Source organism: Xiphophorus couchianus, chromosome 12 (genome assembly GCF_001444195.1).
Source record: "Xiphophorus couchianus chromosome 12, X_couchianus-1.0, whole genome shotgun sequence".
NCBI lineage: Eukaryota > Metazoa > Chordata > Actinopteri > Cyprinodontiformes > Poeciliidae > Xiphophorus > Xiphophorus couchianus.
Genome location: NC_040239.1, coordinates 9,272,866 through 9,284,993, shown reverse-complemented (window position 1 = coordinate 9,284,993; position 12,128 = coordinate 9,272,866). Strand labels below are relative to the sequence as shown.

The 12,128-nt window shown below is 38.0% G+C and overlaps 2 protein-coding genes across 6 annotated transcripts in view; both read left to right on the top strand.

Annotated features, from left to right (window-relative positions):
- Window positions 1–1,498, top strand: part of LOC114154487 (rho guanine nucleotide exchange factor 28-like) — a 50,324-nt gene extending 48,826 nt beyond the window's left edge. For all 4 annotated transcript variants that reach the window (XM_028033604.1, XM_028033602.1, XM_028033601.1 and 1 more), the window contains one exon: window positions 33–1,498. In XM_028033604.1, the coding sequence (XP_027889405.1) occupies window positions 33–223 (191 nt within the window). In that variant the 3' untranslated portion in view covers window positions 224–1,498. The remainder of the gene's footprint in view (window positions 1–32) is intronic.
- An 889-nt stretch (window positions 1,499–2,387) lies between these two features.
- Window positions 2,388–11,125, top strand: osmr (oncostatin M receptor). 2 transcript variants are annotated; one of them, XM_028033806.1, is made up of 17 exons: window positions 2,388–2,573; window positions 2,664–2,809; window positions 4,087–4,240; window positions 4,582–4,764; window positions 5,043–5,172; window positions 5,575–5,723; window positions 6,025–6,158; window positions 6,240–6,381; window positions 6,626–6,705; window positions 6,807–7,020; window positions 7,281–7,460; window positions 7,541–7,642; window positions 8,535–8,702; window positions 8,823–8,975; window positions 9,082–9,163; window positions 9,249–9,333; window positions 10,322–11,125. In XM_028033806.1, the coding sequence occupies exons 1-17, from the start codon at window positions 2,480–2,482 to the stop codon at window positions 10,685–10,687; spliced, it is 2,562 nt and encodes an 853-aa protein (XP_027889607.1). In that variant the 5' UTR covers window positions 2,388–2,479; the 3' UTR covers window positions 10,688–11,125. The 2 variants fall into 2 exon arrangements, with proteins under 2 accessions (XP_027889607.1, XP_027889606.1); XM_028033805.1 differs by having other exon boundaries at window positions 4,492–4,764.
- The last annotated feature ends 1,003 nt before the right edge of the window (window positions 11,126–12,128 follow it).

Sequence of the window (12,128 nt, the reverse complement as noted above, 5' to 3'; positions counted from 1 at the left end):
CCAGAATTGTTGACTCGTTTTTCTCCTTGCAGCAGATTTCACCCAGCTGGAGGAAACACAAACTTCAGGTTCCTGGAGGTCAGGGATCACAGGTCACGGACCCATTAAGGAGCACAACTCCTCCTCTCCCTCTCTTACCCCGCTGCTCCCACCCCAGGCTTATCTCTCCCTCGAAGGACAGAACGGAGAGGAGGAAGTCGAGGAAAATATTGTTTACCTCTGAGAATCCAGGAAGAAGCAAAGCAAGCTGCCAGATCAGTATCTGGAAGAAAAGGATAATTTATCTGTGTCTTCATTGTGATGTATCTATTTAAAATGGACTCATGTTCATTTAAAAATCAGAATATTTAGGCATTCTGACTGTTATGTGCCTTTATGTAATTCGGTGTGCCTCCTTGGTGATCAAACCATTGTGCCTTTTTCATTTTGAAAAAAAAAAAATTTCAGTTTATTTTTTTTTCTTACATTCTATCTTATTATTTCTTGCACTAATTTGAAGACAGAGGTACATTTAACTCAAACAGTTTAAACAGAAGAATTGATACATTTCTCCAAAAGCACTTAAAGTAAACAATTGTTATAAAGTCAATGAAGCTCTGCCCCAGACTGTGTAATTTTCTGTTTGGCAGTTCTGCAGTGCCATCTTTGTTTAAGTTGTACATTTACAACATAAGTTGTTGTAAGCATCTGCAAAGGATACAAATATGCTGACATTTTTTTATGTATATATATACATATATATTTAATGTTTATTCTTATGAATAGGCTACCTATGCTCACTGTGTTGAAAAAGGATCGTATATTCCTAATTTTTTAATCTCTCTGAAGTGCCAAAAATATTGCTGATGCTGTAATTGATGTAAAGATAATTGTTTTCTTATAATTTATTTGACATAGATCGCTTCACGCACTCCCAATATTAATAATGTTTTGTTTTTCAATGTCTCATTGTGCATTCTCTGGAGTTAGAAGTTTACACACCCTCATCCGCGGCATGAATGCCATTTTGATATCAACTGTTCATTTTGCAGCTCCGATTTAATTTTCCTTTTTTTTGTCTTTTATTCAGGTTAATTCCTCACTATTTTCATATTTTGAAAATAGTGAGGAATTACTATTCCTCACAAGCTGTATTATGTCGAACATAATACATCTTCAGTGATTTTTAAAAAACAATCACTAGCTGAACAATTTTGAGTTTTTACACACAAGGGATCAAATATGTTCTTATTATCAATTTGATTTGTCTCACAGTTCATATTTGCAAATGACATTTCACCTGAGCTGCACTTAACGTCAGGCACACCTACAATGTGGGAATGTATGTGTGTTTGTGAGAATGATTGGGTAAATGAGGCTGTAGTGTATAGTAATAGTTGGTATGAATAGAAAATTGCTGCATAAATTCAGTTCAATTTGATCAAGTTCTAGTTGTAAGTGGAAAATTTAGTGAGATTTGTCACTACTTTGACAAATACAAGTTCATGTATTTCTCTCAGTTTGTCTCAAAGGGAAATGTTTACACGTAGATGTTATCAAAACTATGTCTGTGACTGGTTTACTGAGATACACAACTTTTTTTTGCACAACTTTAACTGCATTTTATGTGCAGAGGGGATCCTCCCATTGTTTTTCTGACAGAATTCGAAAAAAACACAGCATCCAGGTACAAACAAAAATCACCAAGAGAACCTAAATATTTTTTTCTGGCTGGATATTTAATCACACCTCTTTAGTGAAATTAGTTCAGGTTAAGTGGTGAACTCTTAAGTATGGTCTATACAGTACAGACCAAAAGTTTGGACACACTTTCTCATTGAATTCAATGAGAAGGTGTGTCCAAACGTTTGGTCTGTACTGTAAGTTGGGAAGCTTAGTTAATATGCTCCATTTCGAAACTAATTATAAACATATAAACACAATAACTGTTCTGCTGACACAGCCAGCTGTGTCCAGATTTCTAACACATTGATGAATTGAGGTGAAGTTGAAGTATGCACAGGTAATAACTAGCACAATTAGCAGCAAAAGAGCTCAGTTCAATGTTTTCACCACCATGCCCATTACTTGTCACAGTGTTAACTTGTTCATAAACCTCACCTCCACTCCTCCAAAGAAATTTCCTGTCATTGTGTAAAACCAGCGTAGTTTTTTTCTACTCTGGCCAGAGAAATTATCTTCAGAAGGCTTTTGGTTTGCCTAATATGACATTCATGCCAACGATGTATGTATGAAAGCTTCTGACTGTATGTAATGTAACACTGTGTATATAAAACTATCTTGGTTAACATCTATTTCAGTGTCTTTCCCCTTATTTCAAGCATCCGTTTAATAGCTACGCACCTCTCATGAGTTCCTGTGCAACATTTCGCAACGCTCCACTACTCACTGCAGGCAAACTACCATTTGACTTTGACTCAAGAGACTTCCCGTTAGTGTTTGCAGTCAGCGGCCAGAGTCCCACTTTGTTGTTTTAGTCATGAGGATGGGAAACATCGAACTGTTCTGCGCTCACCTGCTTGGCTTGTATCTTATATTTTCTCATCCTCATACTGAGGGCTGTGGGGACTTTGGTAAGTTGGGTTTTCTGGATTTCCTATTATGAATTTATTTATTTTTCCTGCAGAATTTTCAAGAGTTGTGTTTTTTTTATGTTGGACCAGGTTCTCTACCACCAAAACCAAACATTCGTAATTTTAGCAACAATCAAAGCCTTGTAGTGAGCTGGCCAAGAAACAGGGGAGCATCAGAGAGCGACATGTATGAGATCCAAATCAGCCGCACAAAAAGTCACACCATTATTTATAATGTGAGTATGTGGGAAGAGGAGTATTGCCTCAAATTTGGTTACATAGTTTCATATAATACTTTACTCACTTCCTCTTAGTATACAAAGAAACCACAAATCTACTCGTGGTAAAACCCTTGTCTGTAAAACCCTCTTCTTTGAGAAAATTGTGATTGATACAGCAGCAAATTTAACTTGATCAAACATTTTTGTTTTGTGATTGAGGCTTTCGGGCTGCACAGTGGCGCAGTTGGTAGCACTGTTGCCTTGCAGCAAGAAGGTCCTGGGTCCGATTCCCGGCCGGGGTCTTTCTGCATGGAGTTTGCATGTTCTCCCTGTGCATGCGTGGGTTCTCTCCGGGTACTCCGGCTTCCTCCCACAGTCCAAAAACATGACTGTCAGGTCAATTGGTTTCTCTAAATTCTCCCTAGGTGTGAGTGTGTGTGTGAATGGTTGTTTGTCCTGTATGTCTCTGTGTTGCCCTGCGACAGACTGGCGGCCTGTCCAGGGTGTACCCCGCCTCTCGCCCGGAACGTAGCTGGAGATGGGCACCAGCAACCCTCCCGACCCCATTAGGGACAAGGGTGAACAGAAAATGGATGGATGGATGGATTGAGGCTTTCATGTTTTTTATTTCTTTGGGCAGAAACTGTCTCTCTGTTGTAAAGTAATCACTTGATTCCCGCCTGAAAGTAAAAGTTTGTTCATTTGCTAAGAGGTGAATAATCTTGATGTTAACTTTATTTAAAGCAGAGAGACAGAGTACGAACCAAAAATGCGCAAAACACGTTAAAGTAAAAAACAGAGGTAACTGAGTGAAGTAGCACTGAAGTCCTGTCATTATGTAGATGTTCCTGGTTAACTTCAGATGATCTGAACATGTAAGTAGAGTTCACCTGTATGTAATGTAAGATGAAGGAACGTGGATGGAGCTATTTAACAGACAGTCATGGAAAAAGTTCACCTTTCAGCATTACAGTATCTCTCAACATCAATGCAGTAGTTTAGATCAAGACATATTTGGCCCAGTCAAAATCCAGACATAAATCCAACTCGAAAAAAGTGTCAAAACTTTAAATTTGATGCTCACAAACCCCACTGAATTTGACTAATGAGTTGCTTTTTGTTGTCTATGACATAAAATCCAAATAGGATATATAATAGAACAAGAATATTTTTAAACTATGGTGCACTTTGCGTTATTTCTTTAAAAATTAAAACTATACTGATCAGAGTTTAGTGTTTATGTTGATTCTTCTTTTGATAAAATACAAGCTGTTAATGTTTTTTTAACCCAGAAAAATGTGAGCATACCTACCAGGGACTCAGGTTGGTCCACTTTGACATGGATCTCTAAATTGCCGCTTGAGTGTGTCGATCACTCAGTCAGGATACGAAGTTTCTGTCATCAAACCGCCCCCGGTCCTTGGAGCAACTGGGTAACCAACCATGGTGAGTCGACTGGGAGTCAGCCTAAAAGACTATCATTTAAGCAAAATTTTAAAAAAAGCCTCCATGTTTCTTTCTTTCAATCTTTAAGTTGTTCAGTTATTTTACAACCACTACAACAAATGGAAGTCATTTGATTTTTCTTCATTCTCTTCACTTATTCCTGTCATGTTTCATACCTGCAGTGGTTTGTTCACTTGTTACACTGCAAATATATGTGTAGAGCTGCATTAAACTGCTTATCTGTGTTTTAGGAGCCAGAGCAGCAGATGCATCCCTGATATTTCCTTCCAGACGGTTACTGAAAGAGGGACGCTCTGTCATGCTCTGCTGTGTTCCCCCAGTGAATGTAGACATCACGCGCATCACCCTCAGGAAGGAGTCCTACCCACTTTTGAACGTTGGAGATGGGGTTAAAGCTATTTTAATGACCAATCTGACAATCCCAAGCATCCAGATCAAAAAACTGGTTTTCAGCTGCACTGATTCAACCGGAAAGAGAAGCCTAGTTGAGAACGCCGTAGGCTGTAAGTTTATAACATGAATCTGTCTATTCATTGTCAATATCCACTTAGTCCTTGGAGGAACAAATGGGGCTGCTGGTCTATTGGTAAAAGTGACTAATCAACATTGGATTGATGTTATTTATTCCTTTCTGAATGGATTTAAACGTAAGAACTTCTTGCTCCAAGGCAACATTGGTAACCATGTTCCCACCATGCAGTGTATCATAAAGATTGACTGATATTTGGGGAAAAAAGTCGATAAATTCTAACACTTTAAGAACTGTGTTTGTTTAATGTAGTCCCTCCTCAAAAGCCCAGGAACCTGAACTGCACAACCTCAGACATGGTGAACATCACCTGCATGTGGGACCCCGGGAGGGAACAAGTCCAGTATAACTTCAGTAACCAGACACACAAACTCTACTTTGAGTAAGCATAATCAGCACAATGAATGTGGCTGTTTTTTTTTTTTTTTTTATGGTGCCCTTGAATATTCAGCTTTAACCAATAAAGGGTGAAAAAAGTATGTTTGACAAAAGTTTGGCTCATGAGACATTCAAAAAATTAGAAGTTAGTCTAAGATTTTTTTTCAGAAAATCTGTAAACTATCAGGAATGACTTAAGGCTTGATACTTGACTCATGCTCCACATTACACATTCCAATTACAGGACACACATTTTACATTTTATTGGTATTCACACTTTTAGAAATGTATAGCCAATGTAATGTAAAACATTTAGAAATTCTACAGCAATGATGCCAATGTGATTATGCAAATTGTTCATGCTTAAAGTATCTTCTCTTTATTTTTATGTGATGTCAATAACCAGGAACACAGGCCGGGCTTCGATCCACTGTCAGCCACCATCCTGTACTTTCCCAGCTGTGCCACAGCAGCAGGAATACAACATCCGTCTAGTGGTGAAGAATCAGCTGGGAGAAGAGACAGCGACCTACAGCTTCAATATCTCTGACAGAGGTTGTGTATCATTTAAACTAAACGAAACAAACAGCATCATTTTGTTATTATTCTATAATAACACATGTATGCATCCTTGTAGAGAAAAATCCAACCTTCAATCTGAGGACATTTATTCAGGCTGGAATCCAATATGTACAGGAATATGGGAAACAATTGGTTTCCCATATTCCTGTACACCAGTCCCATACTTATTGGCACTCGTGTCAATTTCTAGAAATTAATATAATCTGCATTTTTCTTTTATTTTACACTTTCTAAGTTGCTTTGAGTGATTGGTGCTTTTATAAAATATGTGCAGTGTCACCTGTGTTGGACCTGAACAGAGTGGAGTATGGGGTGACAGACGTCAGCTTGTTCTGGACAGTAGAAGGGAACCTGACCCAGAACATACTCCTTTGTCAGGTTTCTACAGAAAGTGAAACCAACAGAGAGGTAATTTCCGCCCTGTTTAGCTTCAGAATGACTGGATTTTCTAAGGCAAGTTTTTGTTGTAACTTTCATTCTTTGCAACAGCTGCCTTGCAGCAGTGAGAATGGTCTCTGCAAAATGCATCTGGATGACCTGCGTCCAAACAGGACTTACTCTGCTAAGGTGCGCTGTTCCATCAATGGGAGATTTTGGGGACCATGGACCGAGCCTGTACCATTTAAAACACGTAAGCTTTAAATCAGAGTTTCTGACTTGTCTAGTCTGGCCTAAATATAAAGAAGTTTGATTTATCTACAGGTAGGCAGTTAACCCAGGATACCGCAATTTAACTATTTACACAGTATTGTTTTAATCCTTTAAACACTTTCTGTTTTGAGAAATTAAAAGTTAAACTGAAATTTACTTTATAACAAATTTTTCTAACAAATGATACCCCACTTTTGTTGCCTTGAACAAACAACGCTCCTCAGTGGTAGCCTTGGACTTATGGAGGAGAATAAAGTACAGACCTGATTCAGACATTCGTGATGTCACTCTGCTATGGAAGCCTGTATGTTTTTTTTAAAATTATTTTAGTACAAATAAGAGCAACATCATATCAGCCAAACTTTGTCGTCTGAACAGTTTTAAACTGATCCATTCTATTTCCAGCCTGCTTTTGGTACAGCAACCTCAGTGAAGATCCAAAGTTATGAAGTCCAGAGGTCACAGGAAGGTCAAACTGTGACAGAGCCGAAGGACAGCGGCCAGAGTCAGGCAGACATCCCGATTGGTCCCAGCAGGTGTAACTTTACTGTTCGAGCTTTACTCAGCATAGGGACGTCCATCCCAGCCAGCATCATCATCCCACCAAAGGACGACTCAGGTGACGTTTGCATAATTTTTTTTGAAGGATTTTTCTCTGTGTAAATATGACTAAAATTATTTTTTAAATAAATGACCCAGCAGGCTTTTGTTCTTGTTACGTGGGGTGTACATTCAAGCTATTTTGACAAACTAAAATGTGAAATAAATAGTTAATATGCACTCCTTTGTGTTGATTTTTTTTGTCTCACAGGATGAAGCATTAAGCTGAAAAGCTGAAATGTTTAAATAATAAATGATTGTAAATTTGTGGCTGTCCAGAAATCCCTCCAGTGAAGAAGCGCCTGAGCAGAACAGATGATGGTTTCCATCTGTGGTGGAATAAGCAAACTTCGGTCACCTGCGGTCACACTGTGGAGTGGTGCATCTTGGGAAGCAAAGCACCCTGCACGCTGCAGTGGATGAAAGTGCCTCAAGGAAACAGCACTTTCTTACCTGCAGGTAAGTTTTTCTCTTCATTGGTATTTTTTTTTTCTATTAACTTGGACCCTTATTGTAATTTCTGTGGGTTTTTCTTGCAGGATATTTCAAACCAGGTCGGAGATATTCATTCGATATTTATGGATGCACAGATCATGGGGACAAACTACTGGAGACACAGACTGGATACATTGAAGAGTGCGGTAAGCCTTTTTACTGAAAAAATTTTTTCTTTAAAAATATTTTATATTTTTGTCTGTTTGATGAAAATGCATCTTATTTCAGAGGAAAGGAAAAATTGGAGTCAGGATTAGTTTATTACAAGTATTCAATGAAACATTTTTATCATTAAAATGCTGTTTAATTCTTATACAAAGGCCTGCTCCTGAATTAGACCTTCTGAGCAAAAGTCTTTCTCACATTTAAATGTTAAATGTTTAAATCAGGTACTAAACTGTCCATATTAGCATATTTTTATAAACATTACAGCCAGAACAAATTGCTTCAAATTCTTTGAGACCAGTGCTGTTTGCAACACACAAATTTAATGAAGTAGCTACAATTTGCTTAATCATTTGCAAGTCATTTTTCTAATCAAGTATTTGAATGAAGATTTAAACTTTAAGGATATTGAATGGTCTAGCAGACAGTGCATCACCTGCTGAGGTCACTTTTTGTGACAAGTATTTCAATCCAATATATATATTTTTTGCTTTCTAACTTTTAACAAATCAGGAGCAATCATTTCATCATATATCACAAACTCGACATTACTTGCTGATTTAGGAATGTAAAACATTCAGATGTTGCTTTTACACTTTTACCCTAACTGGTAACATTTGCTGAATTTAAAAGGACTGAAGGCATTGCTTGTAGTACCGCAATTGGCTCTATAAAAAGATGCAGCTGGTGCATTTAAAACACAGGACATATAAGGGGAGATGGTGAATGTTCCCCAAAAAATCTTTAAATTCATGTACAAACATTCATGTACAAAAACTATTCTCACAACTGAGCATAACCATGCTTCCTCTTTATTCTGGTGATTCTTATCAATTCTGTTCTTTTTCCATCACATCATTTCCATTTCCGCAGCCTCTGCGCAGCCCCCAAGAATAATTGAACCGGTTAAAAGGACATATGCATCTGTGACCCTGGAGTGGCACTATGACGAAGAGGATCCAGCTCAGCCGGCATTCATCACTGGTTACCTGGTAACAGTGCAGGAAGTGCAGACTGATGCTCGTTTAGGTCATGCTGCAAGTGAGTTCAGAGGAAAACTTTAGAACTACACAAGGACTGCTGTAAACAGTAAATAGTCTGCTGTGAATAGTTTGATCAGTGGGAATAATCTCAGATAAACAAAACCTTCTGTCTACCTAGTTTTATTCAACGTTTCTGTGGATGATCCCTGGAAAAAGTCAGTAACCATGGAGGGTCTGCAGCAGGACCAGGAATACGTCTGCTCTGTGAGTGCTCTGACTACAGTTGGGCCCGGAGTACCTGCCAGCATTACAGTCAGGACCAACGTTAACTGTAAGCTTCGTTCGATCCAGGACTTTCACAAAATCAATAAATTAAGCTTGAATGTCCGGTTTTCCAAGCTCACTGAATTCTGATATTTCTCTGGTTCTCTCTGCAGATTTTTCCCACTTAGCAAAGATCTTGACTCCCATCCTGCTCCTGCTGGGCTGCACCGTTCTGCTGTGGCCACAAAGGAAAATGTGAGAGATGGGAGTTTTTAGATTTACTCCAGTATGTTTATATTCAAGTTTTTCAGACCTCTGGGATTTTGTGTGTTTCCCTAAGGTTAAAAAATGGACTGAGGGAGATATTTACTTATCCTGCTGGTATGAACATCAAAACTCCTGAGTTTGAGAGCTTCTTGTATGAGGTATGGATACACTTGTCATTAATCTCAAAGGAAGTTTAGTTTTAATTTTGTTTGCTATAACTACGTTCAATCATGCAACTTTAGAGGTTTTTTAAAATAAGAACTGGATGGACAAGTTTGGATTTTTTTTACCATCTTCAGTTCAGATATCTCATAGAAAGCTGCACACCATCTGCAAACATTTCTTGGTATAATTCTGGTTGAATGTCTGACCACTGTTCTTGGTGGAATTGATAGAAGCTGGTATAAATCCAAATTTCCAGTATAGTCCACAGATTTCTGTTAACTTGAGGTAAGGAATCTTGAAATGCTTCTTGTTGTTGGTCTTTATCAATTTCAAATCCACCAACTCTGTGTTTGGGATAACTGTCCTGTCAGAATATGCAATTGGCTGAAAATTCAACCATCTTTCTGTTGATTTGAAAAGTTTAAATATATTTTGAAAATTCCATTCACCAAAATATCCCCACAGCATGCTACTACCACCACCGTACTTCACAGCTGGTACAGTGTTATGTTTAAAAACTCTTGCCTTGACCTCTGGTCACTATTATTGTGTCCAAATACCTCAATTTTGGTCAGATAAAAACAAAATACATATATATATATATATACAGTATATACATTGTCTGAACTATTAAAACTTTCCTAATGAACTAATTAACAATTTGTGAAAAAAACCTTCCTCTCAATTTCTGTGACTTCTAAGTGGAAAACCCTAAAACTATAACATTAAATGTTAGATTTTTATCTATTCCTGATAAAATCCCAGTTTCTGTCATAAATTCTTGAGAATGTATTTGCTGAGAAATGCTTGACCTTTTTAATGTTTCAGTTCTTACATCTTTGCTTTGAAAAAGTACGCCACTATGTCTTTTTTCACACCAAGTTCTGGCACCCTCTTCTGATAAAGATAATCACAAAAATGACTACAGGCTTCTCTGGAAGGCATGTGTTTTTGTTTTTATTTTCCTGCATTCTGGTTTAGAGTTGTCAGAAGTTGCAGTCTCAGAGGGAGGAAGAGTGCATCAGCTGTGACATTGAAGTCTTGACAGTCAAACCTTTGCGGCATGAAAGTCCAGTCCTGAGGGATCCTGAGAGTACGAACACAACATGCTCGCCTGCTCCTCAGTCGTCTCTTGCTCCTTCCTGTGTCCAACTCCAAACAGGCTACCGGCCTCAGTCTGCTGTCCTGCTCTGTCAGACACCCGCCCATCAGCAACTGATGTGCATTGCAAACAAGAGCTACTTGAGCCCCAGCACTGAGTTTAGTGAAATCAGATCCAGCTTTGAGACTTCTGACTGCCAGCAGGGATCATGTGCAGGACTTTATGGTTACATCTCTGATAGTTAATTAAATGCAAAACGAGCAATCTTGAGCCTTTTTGTTCTCCCACTCAAGAGTATAAATACTCTAAAAGTGGAGGCAAAATGTAAAAACATAGTGCGCTGTTGTTTCTAAACCTCATTTTGTGATTTCTACCACACTCTTAACATGCCTTATTGGTGTGTGTTTGGCATCATAATCTTTCAGATTGCATCACGGCACAGCAGTGAAAAACTGCACGAAAACAACTCACTTCACAGATCACGATAAACACAGAGGAAACTAGAAGTTTTATCTACAGGATATGAAGAGAGAGCATGTATGAGGTAGGACAGATGTAAGGTGAAGATTAGTTACAACAGTTTCAAAAACTAGAAAGTGAGATATAATGTGAAAAGTTCATCTTAAAAACAGGTAAACTTTCTGGTTTTCAGGTCACACATGGCAATAAAACATTTAAACTTTTAGTTGCAGATTTAATATGATGGTACATGAAAAGGGTGCATTGCATTGAACAGGGGGTCAGTGACTAAAGCCAGAGGGAGAAACGTCCTTTCAAAGTATGTTTGTGTTGGAATAGACCAGTCAAAGTCCAGGCCTAAATCCAATTGAGAATCTACGATGAGATTTGAAAGTTGATGTTCACAGATAGCTCAGTGTCTGATGTGTCTGAGACTGAGCGATCTGGCGAAGAAGAACAGAAAAACATTTTAGTCTGTAGCTGTTAAAGAGACAGTGAAGACCTGCAGCTTTAACTGCAGTGTGGTTTCATAAATATGTGACACTTTGTCACATATTTATGTGCCAGTATGTGCCAGTGTGACATATTTGTCACACTGGCGAGAGATACCAATTTTAAGTGATTGGTATCACTTAAAATACCAATCAAATATTGAAACGTTTGTTGTAAACTATTTGCAACTATTGTTAACTGTTTTGTGTTCCTGAAGTAAGATAAATTGTTTTTTTTGTGTTCTTTGGAGAAAATACCAACTGAAAATTGTGTTGGGGAAAAAGAAAAGTTCAATAGAGAAAGGTCACGACCTCCTGCTGAACTCAGTTCGTTGTTTGTAAATCCTGTGACAAAGGGATCATCAATTTCACTGTAAAGAAGCATACATTAATATGAAATAATAAAGCCATTGGACATTAACACCTGCTGTATAGCATCAGGCAACTCAGTAACAAGATTCTTGTCTTCTAAAATAACCTACAAGCTGCTGCTCTTGTTTTGTAAAAAAAGGGATTTTGCAGGAAAACACACAAAGCAGATTCTTCTGAGCAATCAGCTCTGAAGTAATCAGCTGTTAGTTTCATTTGTAACTAATTTCATATGAAACTAAGAGTTTCAAATGAAACTCTTAGTTTCATTTGAACCAATGTTAAATTTGTGTGCAAAAACCTTTGATCTTGTGTATTTTTATTTTCAATAAGTAATGTTTTAGACAATGTCTTGCTGCCAAAAAAA

Coding starts and splice junctions, on each gene's coding strand:
- osmr (XM_028033805.1), top strand. CDS start 2,480: ATGAGGATGGGAAACATCGAACTGTTCTGCGCTCACCTGCTTGGCTTG. Junction 6,706..6,806: donor TCACTCTGCTATGGAAGCCT/GTATGTTTTTTT, acceptor TTCTATTTCCAG/CCTGCTTTTGGTACAGCAAC. Junction 7,461..7,540: donor CAGCACTTTCTTACCTGCAG/GTAAGTTTTTCT, acceptor TTTTTCTTGCAG/GATATTTCAAACCAGGTCGG.